An 18,886-nucleotide genomic window follows, 5' to 3' on the forward strand; every position below is an offset into this window, starting at 1 on the left:
TCAAAATAGTTTATTTAAAGTAGTGGTTGAGAATACAGAAAAAGAAGCTTTTGACCATTGGATTATCTTCGGGATTCGTAATCATGACGTGAATACCAACCAACTACGTGGGTCCTAATGTAGACTCACTCGTCTGATACAACAGAATTATTTTCTAAACAAAATTCAGAAGCGACATTTCACCGAATCCATCTCTTCTCCAGTCTTCTCTGCACTTTTTCTTCTCCATTGAAGTTCTCTGCTTCTTCGCAAAGGCCCTAAAACCCTAAACTTACGCACTGTAGAGAAATCTCCCCACGAATTCGCAGTTACAGGTCACGAAAAAACACTGACTCTCCTCTCTAAATTTTCATATTTTCTCCTGTAAATTTTGTTTGGTTACAGTGCTGATAAGGAACCCTATGTTTTTTTCTTTCGATCTCGATCTTAATCTTTCTCAAGTGCTTAAAAACCCCAAAATATGTCTTTTTTCTGAAGTTTCTTTACTGGTTTTAGTGGCAGTAAAATTAATGGTTATGGAAATGTTATTTGCCTCTCGTCTTGATTTGACTAAATCATAATGTTAGATGGGCTTAGAAATTTTTAACATGACTCACTCTACTGTATTTTTGAGCTAAATTATTGTAGTATAACAATAGATTTCTCTAATATTTCAATGTTTGATGGTGGGTTCAATTTGTAGAAAGCATTTGGGGAAAGGATGGGTGATTTTATTATAGGCAATTGCAGATGGAAATGGGAATTTTTTAGGAGGGGGCCTAAATGGTCATTTTGGGAAAGACAATATTGGATATGATATCCACACATTAATTTGAAAAGAGGGACTGCTATCTATTGACTTTGGTTGGATTTAGTAGAAGTTGATGGGCTTTTCTTTCTAAACTTTTGCTCAATGTCCAAGGCCAATGGAGAACGTTTTAATCATTTCTTGCGTTATTGTGATCTAGCGGGAATTATTTGAGGTTCATTCATCAGTCAATCCATGATTTGTTGGATTCTTCTAAAGTCAATTGAACTGAGTATATAGTAAGTTGTATTTGATGGATCTTGTTTCAAGAAACCCTTGGGAAGCGACAAAGTCGAAATCTGGTTAGAAATGAGCTCACAATCACAAAATCTACTTAGTTGGAAAACTAAAGTAGAAGGGTGATGCTCTCAAGGGGCTCACTTTGCTTTTTTATTTTTTTTATTTTTTGTTGTTGTTGTTGTTGTTGTTGTTTGTTTTACTTTTCCTGATAGCGTATGTTTACTCCATCCTTTCCATTCACCTCGGGTTATGAAATCTCCAAGTAACTTCATGCGTGGTTCAATTCCTGACTATTAACTTGTGTTCACCTTTGTTTTCCCCTAGGTAGTGAGAGGCATTTGGAGGACATCATACTATAAACATCTACCACAATGCAGTGAGTTGGTACCTATGCTTTCAATGAATTTATATTAATGTGTTATTTCCTCACAAGATTCCTTCTGTGTTGCTGAAGTTACAAGTTCTTTCTGTAAATTGATTGCTGATTGTGAAGAGCAAGCCTCATCAGGCTTGCTTAGTTTTAACAGTACTGAAATCATCATCGTCTGTGTCTCTTCTCGACTCTTTGGGGTTAGCCACGCAAATCTTGCTACACTATTCCATTCTCTCCAGGGCTTCAACAGTACTGAATTATATAATTTTATTTTTATTGCTTGCCTGGGTTTGTGTTCTTCAGCGATCTCCTGTCTCAGGGTTTGCTGGGAAGGTTTTAGCAATGGGCGGGTTTTGTTGCTGTCCTTGTAGCGAGGAGTCTGAAGAATATGTTCATCCAAGTAGTTTCATATACAGGCACTGCATATGTCTAAGATACTTCCTCCACCTACTATTCAGCGGGGTACGCCTTACAAATTAGAATGAATATATACTTAATCCTGAGAAATACGTTATTCCTTTTTATATTTACCCACATGAATACTGCATATGTCTAAGATACTTCACTTACTGTTCATCAAATCAATGCCCAGGAATGACCAAATCAGTGTCCATGAATGACCTTTAAGCTGACCTTTGGGGCATTGGTTTAGGAATGAGGTCGATGGAGGCGGTGTGCCACATGGCACCAAACACATCATGTATAGGGAAAGCTTCCTACATGTCCCCTAATATAATGATCATAGTCAAATTTATGCTAGGCCCACATTTATTTCACAATGCCTTGACCAATGTTGTTCCTTTGTCATGAACATCATCATCATCTCAGCCTTTTTCCAATCATTTAGGATGTGGAATAGTTATTATTATTATTATTATTATTATTATTATTATTGTTATTATTTCTTTTTTTAGAAAATTATATTTGTAATTGTTGGTTACAAATTCAAATGTCACATCAAGTAGATGTAACGATTTCTTATCACTTGATTCAAGTTGGGGCCCCCTCTTGTTATTGTGACCGTGAAATTGTCTTCTTATGTGGAACTGGTATTGCTGTCCATCTTTTTCTTTGTGCAGTACAGTGCAATGTTTCACAGACTTGATGATAGGTCAGTTGCATCACCACTCCAAGGGGCTACTTCTTTGGCGTCAACAGAGCTGGGCACAGCATCACGCTACAGTTCCATAACCGAAACACATCCTTCAGTCCCCAGACCGGTGCCATATGATATTGATCAGAGGTTTTCCCGCTTGCAACGTGCTGGATTGGTCTTCAGGCGCGACAAGTCTGTGAGCAATTTTCAAGAGGAGTCACAACCACTTAGAAGAAGCAGCAGTAGCTCTGGTATAGAACCTGTGGATACAGGAAAGAAATGGAACGGAGTTGATTATGAAGAAGAACGTAAAACTAGCGTTTCAGAGCCAGTAGAGAAGTCTTTATCCACAACATTATCACATGGACTAGCTTACATGTTGCCACCTTATGAAGATGAAGATGTCTGTCCTACTTGCCTTGACGGTAATTTCACTTCCTTGTGTTACTTTGGATGTTACTAGTGGCTTGAAAGAACATTGGTAATTTATAGGGGACTCCGAATTCTAATCACTATATGCTTAATTTCAATTTCCATGTTTTTCAGTGTTTGTTAACAGTTGGACTACCAGTGGTGGTGTTCTATTGTTATGGGCTATGCATGCATGATATGATTTTTAAGATTTTTATTTGTGATTGATATTTCTCCGTGCAGAATATACTCCTGAAAATCCGAAGATCATTACCCGATGTTCTCATCATTTTCACCTTGGTTGTATATACGAGTGGATGGAAAGGAGTGAAACTTGTCCACTTTGTGGAAAGGTATGCACTAAGCTGGAAGCTATTTTGTGTCATATGTGGAAATAAGTTTTAAATTTGAACTTTTATTATTACAAAAAGGTTAATAAAGAACAATTGCGCTTGAGATGAAAAAATAAGTCTTTAACTGGCGCTTGTATCACAAAAGACTTGATAATTGAGATTGTAAATAGTTTTAGATTTAAAGTTTACAATAGGTTTGCCAGATATGTGAACTTATAATGCTACCTCTTTCTCTGTCACTCTACTTGTGTGAAGTAGATTATGAACTTCTTTTCTCTTGGGTGACATCTTACACTAATTAAAAGTTGTTTTTTCCGAGTAGCCTTAAAAGAGAAAGGGTTGTTTTTCATGTATCCTTGATTTATGTTCTTTATTGGATTCTTAGCTTCGCATAAGCATATGCCTTGGAAGACTCTAGTTTTTTTTTGATAAGTGTAATATATTGATTGAAAGAAACAAAATACAAAGAGGCCGAGAAAGCCTCTAAACAAACTACAAATCAAAAAGAAATTAAAGCATCAAAGACTACATAAAGAGTTCCATCTAAAAACGAAGTCATCAAAAGTAATCCCCTTGAACTCAATGTTCTGCTTCGCCCAAAGGTATAACAAGCCCAAAATCTCCAAGAATGTGTCGTGGGAGCTTTTCATCTTATTGTTAAACACCCTGTTACCTTGGAAGACTCTAGTTTGCCAACATTGCTAGACAATTAGCAGAAATTGAACTAGTGGCATTAAATTGTCATCATTGGTCATTTATTTAGGGCTTAGTATAAACTAAGGGCGTGTTTGATTGACCTGACAAACTCTAAGGAAAATAGTTTGCCATGGAAAACTTAAATTTAACATGCCTATAAAATATATATATTATTTGAGTGCAAAACAAATAAAACAAGCAGGGAAAATGAAGATCCCAAGTCATGGCTTTGTTTTTACTGTCATTTGTATCTGTACATTTGTCACAATTCTTTTGCCTTGTTTTTTTGCTTGTTAGATTGGTCAACTGATATTACTCACTTTGACGATTCTAACAATAAATGGATAATAAGAAAAAATTTCTAAGTCATGTATAATAATTTCTTTTCTCTGATTGATTATCAGGAGATGGAGTTCTGCGAAAGCCCATGACGTTTTGGCTTCAAAGCAATTGATATAATTATATACTACGGCCAGGTAAGTCTGTAAATAAGAGTTTGTCAAGCTTGTTTGAAATAAGGTGGCAGCAGAAAAGGAAGCCATTGTTCTTCCCATAAATGTTTAAAGTGTTATTCTTGCTTGTATGGGAAACAACTGATTGGCATCATGTCACGCAAACCTCTTGGCCATCTATCCATCTCAGTGACTTAATGTTTCACAAGTTCACTTTCGCATCCAATTGTAATTCTGGTTTTAGTTTATAACCTCCGGAATGAATTTAATTGGAGAAGGCTTTAAATAGGTAGGCAATGGAGACCAAAGTTTCTGATGTGCATAACTAATAACTGTCTTCAGTGGGCACCAACCCCTGTAACCTACAAAAGGATGACACCAATATGAATACGAGACCAATTTGATGGTTGTGATAACCTGATTTGGTAGGTTCTTAATCTACTTGAGGATAGTCTGTGACAGGAACCATATTGAGGGGTGGATATAGCTGTGTCGCTCCCCAGATGTATCTCCTTAGAAATGGACGTTTGTGTGGCTGCCTTAATTATGTCTTCAACTCATGTTGTTCTAAATAAAAAAAACAGTCGTGCTTTTCAGGCCTGATTGTATCTATCCAACTGATGAGATCTGATTTAATTCTGATCCACTTGTTACCAATTTAGTGTTTGGATCAAAATTTTGGGATTTAAAAAGAGATTCAACCTCATAAAAATGCAAATCCATATCTTATTGGATTCGATCTAAAAAATATGAGCTGATTCTTATTGGATAGGTTCTGGATTTACCCAATCTAATGTCCTAGCCCTACCTAAGGTTGAGAGTGGAATTTATATAACATAATTTATACTCCACTATTTGGGATAAGTTACAATTATTAACTATTTGGTTGGGGGTTCACGTTTTTATTTACTAAAATTGGTGACCATAATACTAGGTTTTTGAGCCGCAACTAATTAATGCAGATAGTAATATTTTTTCAACTAAAAATCTTTTAGCATTAAAAAAACAAAAAAAAAAAAATCAAAATTTTTATTATTTTAAATACCAAATATTTGGGACTTCAAATGGTTTCATCTCTTTTAAAAAAAATCTTGTGGTGTGGCATACATAATTAGGGCTGTCAATATTTGGACCGGTTCTTAGATGGTCTAAATTAGTAATTTGGAATATGGCAAAAAATTGAGCTCTATTCAATTTTGAATTTGCAAGAATTCAGTCAAAAATTTGATAGATGAAAAATATACTGTTTATGCTTCATGTGTATTATTTTTCAATTTAAAAATTCAAAAAATATGATAATGATGATGATGATTGAAATATGATAATGGTATTAAAATCAAAGAATATATGATCAGTTTGAAAGATTAAAGTATAATCTCAATGTAGAGGGTCATGTCATTTGTTTTTAAAGATAATTTTGAAACATGATCACTTTGAGACGGATTTTGTATCATATTTTTTTTTCCAACGAATTTTATAAAAAATTGTAAAAAATGCGTTTTTTTTTAAATTTTTTTAATACTTATCATTTGAAAAAAAACAAAAAAATCCGTGAATTTTTAAAGACTTAAATTCGTGTCCGTACCACGGTATTAAAAAGAGACTATTCAAATCTCAAAAGAGGTAAGAGATTTTACAGTTGCAGACGTTTTAGTTAAAAAAAGAAAAAAAAAATGTTCCTTAAAATAACTTTTTTTTTATAATTTATAAAAGTCAAGTAGAGAATCAGATGATCCATATTCCGTACATTCGACGGTCAATAAACATCTATCCAATTGCCTCGAAACATGTATCATTATAGATCTATTTAGTGAGTGGGCCCCACATCTCAGAGAAACCACGTGGTAGTAGAGCAAACTAAGCGTTAAAGTCAAGTCAAGTCAAAGTCAAGTCGAGCCGCATCTAGCGCGGGAAGGGATAAAGTACGGTTCTTCAAGTACCAAATCTTTTCTTACTTTCTCTCTCTTCCCAGTTGGCGAACAAAGCGGATTTTCCAAAACGTAACCAGCTCTCTGTCTCTCTCTCTCTCTCCCGCGTTCTCTCTAGCAGCAGCAGCAGCACCCAGTTTGTTTAAAAGCTCTATTTTTTCTTCTCGTAAGTCCTAACTAAGGTTCTGTGCGTGCAAGTCCTTCCCTGAAACAGACTCTTCTCTTGCTTGTTCTCCCAAAAGCATTGAATACGTTACTTACAGGTATTACTAGACCCCTCATTGATTCCTCTATGTTTTAATTTCTAGGGTTTCAGTTTTTTCAATCCCAGATTCTCTCCTGAATGTCGTTTCATATTATGTTATTTATTTTTTTAAACTAACTTAAATTGTCTTCTTGTTGTGGAGATACATGCAAGTGTAGGATTTTATTTGATATTTTTTATAATGCGGATTGTAGGTTTAATTTGTTTTTTTTTTCATTATTTTCTAGACTAAGGGTAGGATAGTTTCAATGGAAGTTTAAATCAGTAGGCATGAACTCAATTTGTTAGGACGTAAAAATTGGAGTTGAACTTAAGTGAAACCTATTGCATTTACTAATGTTCTTTTGATTAATGCCATAAGTTGTACTTAGGAAAGGGGACATAAAAGATGTAAGGAAAATGCTGGAATGACACAAACGGAGACACAAAGGTAACAAAAATGATGTGGTTGCTCACATATAACCGGAGATGCTTTTTACTCATATCTCGCGGAAATGCATCTACGGTGATGTGCGTGACACCACATCATTTTGTCACCTTAGTGTCTCCGTTTGTGTTAATTGTCTTTATACCTAAAATACTAATTGAAATTTAAGTATCTCCAACTAGTTGGTTAGATTGTGGAAAGTTTCCATGTAAATTGGTTTGGTTTATTGAATGTTTATGTGATTTCAATATTTTAATAACTGGGCAGAAAAAGCTCCCTTAAAACTACGTTGAACTTGAAACTTTTAAAACATCTTTAACTAAGACTTAACTACTTTTCCCTAAGATTGTTTTTTTTTTCCCTCATTTATTTTTACCTTATAAGTGTGGGCCAAAGATTCTTTGGTTAAAAATTTGTATGAAATTATAGAAGCTACTCATCATTGTCTATGCCTTACCCTAAATATAAAGTAAAAAACATGAATCCTATTTGGCAATTCAACCTATTTGGAGCCATATTTAGTCAAGGCATATATCTTGTTGTTGTTTCTGATTGCTTTGTGTTTTTTTTTTTTTTTTGATATATAAATTGGAAATTTTATTGACACGCCACTGAGCTCTAAGGGTGGGCCAAATTTCAAAAAAAAAATTAAGGGCACTACGAACATAACCACCATCTCTGCGTCTTCTCCAATGAACCAACACACAGGCCATTCTCCAATTTATCTCTTCTCTCTCTCTCTCTCTCTCTCTCTTTTAAATCGTAGTTCTTAATAAATATTTAGATATGTGACTGATATATCTTTGTTCGTTCATTACTCTGTCTTTCTTAGTCAACAAGCTTAAATGGAAGAAAAAAACTGGTGCAATCATGAACATTGATTTGTTTTCTCATTCACACCTCGAAATTTGGGATTTGATTTCTGGGGCTTCTAATGCTAGTGGATCCACTTGTGCTTTGGCCATTTTTATGTACTCTGATTTGGAAATTAGAATTCCTTGCATGTGCTTGATTGTGTCTCTTCTCAATTCAAATATGAGTCAAAGGGAGAAATATTATGTTTCGCTGAATCACTATTCATGTGGACTAATGGTGTGCTTTATCAATGAAGGTCTCTATTATGAATGTTAGGGGAAAGACATTCTTCAATATAGATCAGGAATGCATCTGATGCATTTACACACCGTGGTGGGGGTTCTTGTAACATATCCTGCAAAATGGTGTCTGATCAGCAGAAAAAACGATTGAATGCTTATAGCATTATGAGTTGCAATTTACAAGAAGAATTTTGTGCAAAGAAGAAAAAGAATGTGGAATCATCACAAAATATTTTGAACATGAGAGCACATGTTTCTCTTGAGTGGGATGATAACCAAAAGAGGGTTGTGGCCAAGAGGGAACAGATCGGGATAACGTGGAGAGATTTGGGTCCTTTTATTAATTTCTTTACTGATAGCTGCAAGGTCTTAGCGGATGCTTTATCTATTCCCCAGGAAATATTTGAGATGGGGGATGTGAGTGGGGTGCTATCTTATGAGGTAAATATAGTTGCGCAATGCTTACTATTAATATTCTTATGCATTTTTTTTATATTTATATGGATTTCTTTTGAGAATGGAACACATTCCTTATTTTTGTGATAGATTTTATTTTTTATCCCTTGGAACATATTTTTAGGTTTGGGAGTCACATCTATCAGAAACAGAGAAAAATCTTCTCACTCAATTTCTTCCCAAAGGAACAGATGCAGAACAAGTGGTGCAACTGCTGCTTATGGGGGAGAATTTTCACTTCGGAAATCCTTTCGTAAAATGGCAAGTTTGATACTTCTATTTTCAATATAATTTTTTTTTAATGAACTAGTGGGTTCATGGTTAGTAGTTAGTAGATCTTTCTTGCTAGTTTCTGATGTTCCCCAGGTTTGTCCATCCGACTTCGTTTTATCATGTAGTTTTTAGATTTTTCAGTAACATATTTGGCTTGTCCATCATTTTTAGACAGCAATATATAATTTAATTTTGGATTAGTTTATTCGTTGGATTTTTCTTGTTCAACTTCGTTAGGTCATTTTTTTGTTTCTAATATATTAATCTCATCGTTTTATTGCTTATGAATTCAGATAATGTATAAACATTTCATTTTTTGTTATTTTTGATGTACAACTATTTAATTATCATGTCAACTTTACTAATTATTGTTTTCAACATGACTTCCTTCTATCTTCTCCGCTTTTATGCAATTCGTACAATTTATGGCCTGTTATTCTTGTTTTTCTTTGTTGGAAATTTTTGCCACCAATTTTCAGCACCTCTTCATTGCCTGGATATTATATTTCATCCTTTTTGTAGTGAGCTATTCATCTCCTGCTGTTCAAATAGGCCTCTCTATCTCTTATCCTTGATTTGGCATTCCATTCCGCTGCCCAATTTCTGTACATGTATTGCCTCATCTCCATATTGAGGATGCTGCCTCATCCTTTCTCATTTTTTGTGTGCATTTTCTTCCTAAATTAAAATTCTAAAGCTACAACCTTTTATTGAAGTTCCAAATACCTGAATTATCATGTTCATACCTAGAGATCTTATAATGAATGATGTATCCAAATAGGTGTTTGCTTATGATGCTTTGTAACTTAGCACCATATTTGAGTTGATTTGTTTACTTTGAAATTGAAATCTTCCAGGGGTGCTTCACTTTGTTCTGGTCATCTTCACCCGGATGCCGTTCTTCATCAGGAGCAGTGTTTCAAGGCCAGTAAGAAAGCTTATTACTTGGAGTTACAGGAGTATCATAATGGGTATGTAGTTAAGAAATGTCAGTACCTTTGTCTGTCATAATGGGTTTTCTTTTTCACAAGTTTTTATGGTTGTGCTTCTTCTGGCAGTGTTGTGGAGAATTTGCAGCAGTTGAAGGAAAAATGGGCGAGCTGCAAGAATCCAGAAAAGGATAATGTGGAGAAGATTTGGAGGTTGCTCTTCTTTGCTTTGTATAAAATGTGTTGAATTCAACATAGGCAGACTTCTTAATGTGTTTGACTGGTCAGGTTATGTTATTATTTCTTTTCTTCAGGTTCCAAAGAACATAGGTATATTTGGTTCGTGGCGTTGTACTCCTGAGAGTTGGATTTCTGAAAGTTGATAGTGAGAGTTAATTACATTGGGCCCTAGGATGAGTTATCAACTCTCAATAAGAAGTTATACACTGATCTCATAGGTAGAGAGTTCTAACTCCTTAAAAAAATGAGAGTTACGTAGAGTTGGAGAATTACAATTTTCTGAAGTTGGATGTTCCAAATATGCACGGATATAGTAACTTCTGTGGGTTGCTAACTTTCACCCCCAACTCCTTGCTTCCAAACCGACTTATGATACTTTTGGAAGCTATGTGATTATAGCAATATTATAGTAGGAAACATGACGTGGCCTAAAACATTTATCTTAGGATCGAAGATGGTTGAGAAAAAAAAATGCTAGAACCATTCAGATTGATAACTCAGCTCATTAAGTGGATTTCCTAACTGTTGTTTGTGGATTGAGTTGGCTAGGTTTCTGTTTAGAAACCCTATATTTCACCAAATAACACTGTCAAGTTGTTTGATTTGAACCCACGATAATTTGCTTACATATTTTATCAAATTAAAAGATCCAGCCCTGCTTTTTTTTTCCATTGCCTGGTGATGAACTACTTTTCTGGAAAATATGGGCATTGACTTCGAATGCTTGAGGCAGGGTGGCAATGGAGAATAATTGATATCAGTCAACTTGTATGGGATGTTCTGAACTTGCATGCACGCATACACTCATTTTACACAGTTTCTATCTAAGGGGTTTATATTGCAAACTTTTCTAAATCAATCGTTAATTCATTAGTATGTGGTGGCCATTTTATTATCCTCATAACAGAATGCTGTATTATAATTGAACGCTTAATCCTTATGAAAATTAAACACTTAAGCTTACTGAAATTGGCTTGTTGCACAAACGTTTATGGTTGTTTGATCATTGAAGGTGGTATTTACTAATCCGTTGAATTAAATTTTTGATATGATGATCTCATTGCTAGATGCTCTTGGATTTCTTTCTAACATTCTCAGTTCCATTTCAAACAGTTCTTCGAGAAAGAATGTGAGCAACTGCCTTTCCTCGCATGCTAATGAAACTAGATCACGTGTTTCAGAGGGGAATCTTGCAGCCACCAGCGAATCTTGTTCATTGGTTGCAGATGAGAATTTGTGCAGTAGCAGTAAACAAAAAACCTTGATGGAGGAGAGTGGAGTACTGAAAGAGAGGTATTTGAGCTTCTATGGTGTGGACTTTAGGATACTTCTACTTTATGAAAGAATCCTTATTAGATTGGTTAATGGGAGTTAGTTTCTCTCTCTTATTCGCATCTTTAATTTTTGAGTAAATATTTCCATTTTTTTTTTTTTGATAAGTAAATATTTCCATTTCTCAAGCTTTCATTTTATAAACCATTTCCTTGTGAAAATTATCTGGGCGAGTGATATTTTTATTAGTACTAAAGGGCTAGGTATTGGTGCTGATTTTATCTTGCAGGCTGTTTAAAATACCTACTCTTTACAAGAATTAAATAAGGGGCACATTCTGTTTTGTTATCCTTACTACTGTTCGTCTTCCTATTTGTCCAGAAGTTTTCCTTTATAAGAATTTTTAGGAGTCTTTTTTCTTGTAAACTTCCTTCTCTCTTTTTTTCTTTCCTTTATTTCCATCACATAACATTGTAGTCATCTGTTAAACTGTGAATCATATCATATGATATAATGGCTTCAGGAGGAGCACTCTCATCACTCTGTTTACAGTGCACAAGCCCCGTTTAAGTCAATCCAAGCAATACATGATTTGTGTGACACTGATTTTATGTTGATGCATCACATACAGTAATTAAGTTTTGGAACTCCACACTGTTTGTTTTCCACAACTGACACATAATGATCTCTCTTCATCCTACCTAAAACATTATTCCCTTGGTTATGTTCTTGTTGCATGGTGTATACTTTCTCCCAACCCCTCTGAATGTGTGTCAAGTATGTGATACAGGTAGGTAACAGAAGGTTATACACGTAGATATTCTACAAAATATTCTTCTTTTTTGTTTGTGTAAAATATGTATCCAGAAAATTCTAAATGGATGTTGTACCAGTGGCAGGCACTTCAATTTTAAGTGCAACTGCTGACACCACATCCTAACTAAGTGGTGTCTCTACCATATGTGGCGAACATCATTGGTGTTTCCAGTATAGATTGTTGTTGATCTTTTGCAATTAACATTTCTAATAGTTTTGAATTGAGGGCTATATTTTTTGAGCTGCACTGGTGATCTCAATTTGTTGTATAATCTCAGGGTTGCATTATGACTAATCAATACATGAAAGCAGTTGCTTTATTATTATAGTGCCTGAGGTATCTAAACTAATGTTTTTGGTGTTTAATGAGAGGATTTGTGGACAGGCGCAGAGTCTCATCTGTTGTAAGTTCTTTTAAAGGAGATCCGCACAAGCCTTGCATCTGCTCCAGTGACAGTGCTACATATATGTCGTATTTGAAGGTTGGAAAATTTTCCCATTCTTTCATAAATTGTCTATATTTCGGAGGGAAAATGTTATTCTTTTTATTATTTTTTTTGAAACTGTTAACACAACTTTTCTGAGTTTAATCAGTCTCAATATTGGCCGAGCACAGTGATTTTAACCTTGAGTGGTGTACTGAATTCCCTACAAACAAGTACAATTTCAAGTACAGTTTGCTCAACCCTTTAATGTGAAAGCATAAAAAAAGTTTTTTGCAGAGTTCCAAAAGTTAGTGATGGTGATGGCAAAGGCAAGTGTTTTACTCATGTCCTTTTGAGATAATTCAACTGATCCTCGACAACAATTTATTCCAGATAACCAGGAAGCAACTTCAACTTGTAAAGAGGATAAAGCAATCTGGTGATGGCATTAAATCCAAGTCTCTTAACTGCATACTGGGTGACATTAACAGATTTCAAGTACATCCATACAAGATTCTTGAGGAAGAAGAGCGCAAGAAGTTGCATGAGCAGTGGTTAGTGTTTTGTCAATAACAAGTTCATCTTATTCATTTTCTAATATGCTTTGAATATTTGTTATTATTATTTTTTAAAGTCTGGTCCTGTATAGGCTGCAATTGGCCAGCAGAGATCTCCCATCCACTTTTTCATACTGGACAGAAAGACAGTTGCAGAGACAGCAATGGAGGAGGTCTTTGGAGCAAGAAATGGCTCAAAAGAAATTTTTTGTGTTGGATAAGGTTTGTTCCAGCTCTCATTTACTTGCATCAAACTGACTTGCCTAAGGACCCTAAAACCTTTGTGGATCCCATTTCTAAAGCTTAGTTGCAGTAGTAGAAATTTTCTTAAGCTGTATTATATAATTTGTTAGCTTGTGATTGCGTGATCAGGATGAGGGGAAAGGAAACCCAGATAGTTCTCTTGAAGATCAAATTAACAATGGAGTAACATACTATGAAGTCGGCGTGGTTATGCAAACCAGTGTGGATGAGGAAGAGTCTGCTCAGCACATCATAAACAGTCGGCCTTTTCAGAGAATTCCTTCGCTTAACAGTCAGCAGGAACTCAAATCCATAGTTAGGGAATTGCAGGAAGGCAGTCGGGATATCTTTAAACCAGAAGGTGCCTCACCAATGCTGTCCAAGTTCTTCGGTAATATGAATCCCATGGAGGAGCTTGAAATTCCTGTCCATTCTGCCAAAGAGTCTGTTCCTTACTCTACAAACAGTTGGTTTCTTCAGCAAATTCCTTCCCTGAGTGGTCACCATGAGCTCGATCCCATGGATGTGGAGTTGGACGACGGCAGCCAACACATCTTAAAACCAGAAGGTGCAGTTCCAAAGTTTTTTGGAAATACAAATCCTACAAAAGGTTATGTTGAATGGGAAGGTCTCGTCCCTTCTGCTAAAGATGCCTGGTTGGAAGTTGGCACGACAAATTCTTACTTTCATCCTACATCCGAAACCACTGCCAGTGAGCTGTCACTCGGGCAATCACATCCTATCAGAGAGCAACCGGCCCACTTAATTGATCTAGAAACTGACATGGTTGATCAAGATGCCGAGGAAGCTTTGTTAAATAGGCCGTCCAATAATTTGGTATCAGCTTTTCGCACTGACACTCGTAGTTCTTTCTATAGTCCTTACACAAACCAAGACTGCAATGAGTTTCTCGAGCCCTTTTTGAAGGTTCATGGCATGTTACCATCTCAAACACACAGGCACAAACAATTGGGATCACAGTACTAGTCAATAAACAATGGGTCAAGAAGTGATCATCATCCAGGGCATTTCCAGGAGCAACAGCAGCAGCTGTTGGAGCAGAGGCAACATATAAGCGCAAGAGATTTTTTCATGCATCAAGTCACCCATAAGAACGTGTACTCCAGTGGTGGGAGATACCCTCATCCAAACCAAGAAATCTTCTCTCCAGTTGGCATGCAGAATTTGTCTGCCAATCCTGCCCTAGTACAAGCAGCCCCTTTACAAGCTTACTCAAATAGTAGGGATTTATTGGGTCAGAACTGTTTTCCGGACCAGCATCAAGCTTGTGGTAGCAGTTCTGAAGTGGATGCTTCCAGCATTTTAGGCCAGTGCTTGGGAAACAGAAGCAATGCAGATGAAAGCCTGTACAATGTTCTCTCTCAGTTTAGCACAAAATTGCAGTCTCATTCTTCTTACAATTCAGCAAGAGTTGCTGAGCAGGATGTTGCAGCGAGAAAAATTTTCAGCGACGGCAATCCCGATGACAGTGGTGTCTTTCCACACATAGGCCATCAACTCAACAACTACTTGAGCAGGCGTGAAGATGTTGATGCTGCTGTCCTGAAAGCAAACACTATGTTGTGGACAAACTTGCCACATCAGAATTCCAGTCTCAATGATCTGAGTGGGAAACCATTCTTGAGGTCCTGGAATCAATGAGTCTTTCTGCATCTTTAGGAGTTGAGGGGCAATTCTTGTTCTCCCACTGAATTGGGTTGTTGGTACATTAGGCTTAAATTAGTTGAAGTCAAGGCTAGAAGTAGAATTCATGGATGCACATATTGCACCATGGCTGGTCATGGGAACAAATTTTGGGATGGATATAGTTGCTTTGAAAAAAAAAAAAAAAACACTATAAAGCGACTTTACAGGGAATTTTTGTGTGAATACGAGTATAGCAACCACTTTAACTCCATTTATGGAAATGATGGTAAATTGAGGAATTCCTTTGTTAGATACTGTTTTATTTTGATCTTTCTCCTCCTGAAGAGTTGGGGGGACATTCAATAAATTGAGGAGGTGTAAGCAACTGCTTTTCCAATAAAGCTTCACTCATAAATTCATTTTAACCAATCTTCTCGATGAACTGAACTCTACTTATAATTGTGTGAATTTTTGTGTGTATGATCTATGTGCGCCCTTGTATTTGAATTCAGTGTGATTCTATATTTAGAAGCAAAGTGACGTAGTTGGGCTTCAGGAACAATTTAGTATGGGAAAACTTCGAAAGAAATTGGCAAAAGTTGAATTGAAAAAATAAAAGTCAACAAGGCTATTTTTAAAGAGAAATTCACCAAAGTGGTGCACTATACATTTTATTTTCAAAAATGGTAATTTATTATTTTTGAGAAGATTTTATTTTACCAAAACGGTAAAAACAGTAATTTCCAGATTTATGTTACTGAAAATACCCTTTTTTGATCTCTTATTAAAAGGATCCTTCCGATGAAAAAGGTATTTTGGATAGCAAAAATATCAAAATTATTGTTTGGGTAAAATAAAATATTTTCAAAAAATTACTGTTTTGGTAAAATAAAATATTTTTGAAAATGGTAAATTACCTTTTTTAGAAATAAGAAGTACAGTTCACCCTTTTGGTAAATAATTGATATATATATATATATATATATATACTGCATGTTTTGGTAAATTTTCCATAAGAAAATGTTTTTTTTTTTTATTTAAATTTTTTATTATTTTAGTTTCCCATAAAATGTAAGATTGGAAATTATCATACGGTAGATTGATTGGGAAATAAATAAAATCAAGCAAAGCCATAGCCAATTTGACAAGAATATTAATGAGAATGTCTACTGGAAATGTTTCATTATTGAAACAATGAATCTGAATTCATGGCGGCAATTACAGAAGGTTTCTGTTCATTTAGATCAGCTTATCTTTAGTTATTGGTGAACATTTAACACGTGGCAAATCTGAAAAAGTTGATTTTGCGATTCTCATTCAGCCACGTAAGTACGAAACAAATTAGTAGAACCAAGAGATAACTAAATATATATACTCTTATTGAAGGGAAGAGACAGAGAGAAGGAAGAATGAAGAGCATAATAATAAAACTCGTTATTTCGATTGTGATGCTTCTACCGTTACTGAAGACGACTCGGACGATTCAATGGAATGAGTCGAGTCCAGTTCCCACACCATGGCCTGAACAATTCCATGCACTTCTCTTCATGAATCTGACGAGTAGTGGTCACTTACAGGTGAGCAACCTATGGTACGTACGACTGGCCCAGTGGCAAAAACGTAAATATAATTCAGAAGCAACTTGGAGTGCTATTGTATGATGTGGAGTGGGACAACGGGACTTCGTTCTATTATACGCTGACTCCAGGAGGTGCGAATGTTGAGTACTACTGTGAGATTATGCACTTCGAGGTTGGTATCCTTCGTCCAAATTGGCTTGATGGAGCCACTTACCTTGGGACACAATACACAGATGGGTTCTTGTGTAATGTGTGGGAGAAGGTTGATTTCATCGTGTATTACGAGGATGTCGTCACCAACACACCTGTACGATGGGATTTCTATGATGGTATGCTTCTTACCTTTTAACTTACTTTATTTTATTATATTATAGTAATTAATTAGGGCCTGTTTGGGTTACACCACAACAGATTCTTGAAGTTCAACTACTCCAAGGTGCTTTTGGGGTTAGATTGTCATTTGGCAATCATATTGGACAAGTGGTGGGATTATTGTTTGGTAAAAACAACTTTCAATTTCTTGGATTTCAAAATGATCAGAATGCCCATATGGGCAAAAGATGAAACACCAGCTCATAATTTATGTTTTTAGTCTTCCTAGGAAAAATACCATGCCATGAATTACATTTTGTGGACTAACATTGAAAAAACAATTTGGTTTGTACATACAAATTAAGAAAACTATCCAAAAATCTAACCTATCATCCACATTATTAAGTTTTAAAAATAAAACCCCAACAATGATTATTTGGTAACTTTAGAGGGTAAAATCCGTATTTCATCAAGACCTTACACATGTCGTGACCAGGACAATGGTTAGGAGAGTAGGGAAGCGATTGACAAAGGCAAGTGGTACTCAGAGTAGGTCAATAGTGTGCAAACCTGCCCAGTAGGAGGGCAGGATAGGGATAGACATCTACCTTGATAACAGGGCAGAGCACAACCAGTGCGTACACTCAGATCTCGGTTCGTGCGTATCTAACTCCAAAATCCCCGGAGCAAAAGGGGAATAATCCTAATTTGGTTAAAATCCCTTCAATCATGGGATCCCCCATGATCAATTCCCGGAATTGGAAGGGCCAAAGAGGAAACTCGATTCTCTGAGAAATCCTATATAAAGAAGGGAGGAACAAGAGAGAAGGATCTTTTGGCTCGCTCCTTACTCGAGCTACAATCTAGAAAATCTCTTCTTCTGCAATTCTAACTTGATCGTCAGAGGATTATGTCAGGTTAATGCAGTAGTGTAAAATTTTTACCATGACTAAGAGATTTGATGTCAGGTTAATGTAGTAGTGTAAAAATTTTACCATGACCATGGAGACTGGAGGACCACATAGAATAACTCCAGTTTTCCAAGACATTAAATAGGTAACCGATCCATACTACCATATAAGCTAAAATTTAGAAGTTCACATTACGCTTGGACATAATTGAATGTAGGAACAAGATTTATTTAGCCGACCCCAAATCTTTTGGAAAAGGCTTTGATGTTGATGTTGATAATGTTTGGGTGATACCATTACCATCGACTAATATTATGGGGATGTACACTTGGCAGGAATATCTACTCACGTTATGACTTACGAGGTGGGTGCAGTGCTGGAAGACTCGCAGGTGCAGGCGCCTTCTTACTGTTTCAGCGCGGATAAATCCCAGCATGTAAATAGAGATGGACTTCCCAAATTTGACACTAGGAAACTCCATTTGAAGAGCTCCTCAAATATTTAAGGGGTTCACTTCAAACCTAAATACATAAATGATGCTTTAAACTGTTGATTGTATGAGCATATACAGTCACAGTAATCTTGACTATGAATTGATGATTGAATAAAGTGGCTGTTTGGACAGATTTTAATTTGGAAATGAGAGAGAAAAATGCAATGATTTGTTAGGGAAGGGATGGGTTAGAAAATTAAGTCCTAGTTTAAACAAATAGTTAGATGAGCTAAATCATTATATGCATTTGACACATATGAGAGACATCTATGACCTACCACATAGATACAAATATTAATGTCTATCTATTACTATATTTTTATTTCTAGATAGAGATATATGGGTGAGTGAGGATTGAAAAATGTCAAACGTCGTATAGAGATTGATGCTGATAGGAGGCTCATGTAAACTTCTTACAGAAAGGGACGGAGGACGGACACAAAGCTATGAATATTCATTTTCTCTTGTTTGCAGAGAAAGTCAATAAATGATGGATGTTGCAGAAAGTCATTAATAAAGAAACTTGATTGAGCACTCAAAAACATAAGTAACTTGGATCCTCAACATAATTGAGACTTGAGTTGAATTTATAATAAGGTCATTGGAT

The 18,886-nt window shown here is 35.8% G+C and overlaps 2 protein-coding genes and 1 pseudogene across 11 annotated transcripts; all 3 read left to right on the forward strand.

The window, feature by feature from the left end:
• Positions 1 to 155: 155 nt before the first annotated feature.
• LOC147395173 (E3 ubiquitin-protein ligase At3g02290-like) lies at positions 156 to 4,677 on the forward strand. 8 transcript variants are annotated; one of them, XM_086454367.1, is made up of 7 exons: positions 156 to 314; positions 1,352 to 1,411; positions 1,521 to 1,597; positions 1,704 to 1,862; positions 2,480 to 2,921; positions 3,151 to 3,260; positions 4,361 to 4,677. In XM_086454367.1, exons 4-7 carry the CDS (start codon positions 1,743 to 1,745, stop codon positions 4,385 to 4,387), a joined length of 699 nt encoding a protein of 232 aa, XP_086310493.1. In that variant the 5' UTR covers positions 156 to 314; positions 1,352 to 1,411; positions 1,521 to 1,597; positions 1,704 to 1,742; the 3' UTR covers positions 4,388 to 4,677. The 8 variants fall into 8 exon arrangements, with proteins under 8 accessions (XP_086310493.1, XP_086310490.1, XP_086310491.1 ...); XM_086454364.1 differs by having other exon boundaries at positions 1,352 to 1,403; positions 1,482 to 1,597; XM_086454365.1 differs by having other exon boundaries at positions 1,352 to 1,403.
• A 1,298-nt stretch (positions 4,678 to 5,975) lies between these two features.
• LOC147395174 (uncharacterized) lies at positions 5,976 to 15,282 on the forward strand. Of its 2 annotated transcripts, none has more exons than XM_086454359.1 (10): positions 5,976 to 6,599; positions 8,140 to 8,566; positions 8,706 to 8,842; positions 9,712 to 9,825; positions 9,913 to 9,996; positions 11,137 to 11,316; positions 12,497 to 12,593; positions 12,930 to 13,090; positions 13,171 to 13,315; positions 13,466 to 15,282. In XM_086454359.1, exons 2-10 carry the CDS (start codon positions 8,246 to 8,248, stop codon positions 14,321 to 14,323), a joined length of 2,097 nt encoding a protein of 698 aa, XP_086310485.1. In that variant the 5' UTR covers positions 5,976 to 6,599; positions 8,140 to 8,245; the 3' UTR covers positions 14,324 to 15,282. The 2 variants fall into 2 exon arrangements, with proteins under 2 accessions (XP_086310485.1, XP_086310486.1); XM_086454360.1 differs by having other exon boundaries at positions 5,982 to 6,599; positions 13,186 to 13,315.
• Positions 15,283 to 16,366: 1,084 nt separating this feature from the next.
• LOC147395175 (uncharacterized protein At4g14100-like) lies at positions 16,367 to 18,410 on the forward strand (annotated as a pseudogene). The gene is made up of 2 exons (XR_015181589.1): positions 16,367 to 16,892; positions 18,122 to 18,410. The product of XR_015181589.1 is annotated as an uncharacterized protein At4g14100-like (transcript).
• Positions 18,411 to 18,886: the final 476 nt, after the last annotated feature.

The sequence above is a fragment of the Akebia trifoliata genome, chromosome 9 (genome assembly GCF_017979445.1).
Source record: "Akebia trifoliata isolate Shusen 1 chromosome 9, ASM1797944v1, whole genome shotgun sequence".
In the NCBI taxonomy this organism is placed as follows: domain Eukaryota; kingdom Viridiplantae; phylum Streptophyta; class Magnoliopsida; order Ranunculales; family Lardizabalaceae; genus Akebia; species Akebia trifoliata.

Excerpts from the sequence above, each read along its gene's own strand:
- LOC147395173 (XM_086454367.1), top strand. The coding sequence starts at position 1,743 with ATGGGCGGGTTTTGTTGCTGTCCTTGTAGCGAGGAGTCTGAAGAATAT. Across the intron at positions 2,922-3,150 it reads CTGTCCTACTTGCCTTGACG|AATATACTCCTGAAAATCCG; the intron begins GTAATTTCACTT and ends TTCTCCGTGCAG. Across the intron at positions 3,261-4,360 it reads CTTGTCCACTTTGTGGAAAG|GAGATGGAGTTCTGCGAAAG; the intron begins GTATGCACTAAG and ends ATTGATTATCAG.
- LOC147395174 (XM_086454359.1), top strand. The coding sequence starts at position 8,246 with ATGGTGTCTGATCAGCAGAAAAAACGATTGAATGCTTATAGCATTATG. Across the intron at positions 8,843-9,711 it reads GGAAATCCTTTCGTAAAATG|GGGTGCTTCACTTTGTTCTG; the intron begins GCAAGTTTGATA and ends GAAATCTTCCAG. Across the intron at positions 12,594-12,929 it reads CATATATGTCGTATTTGAAG|ATAACCAGGAAGCAACTTCA; the intron begins GTTGGAAAATTT and ends AATTTATTCCAG.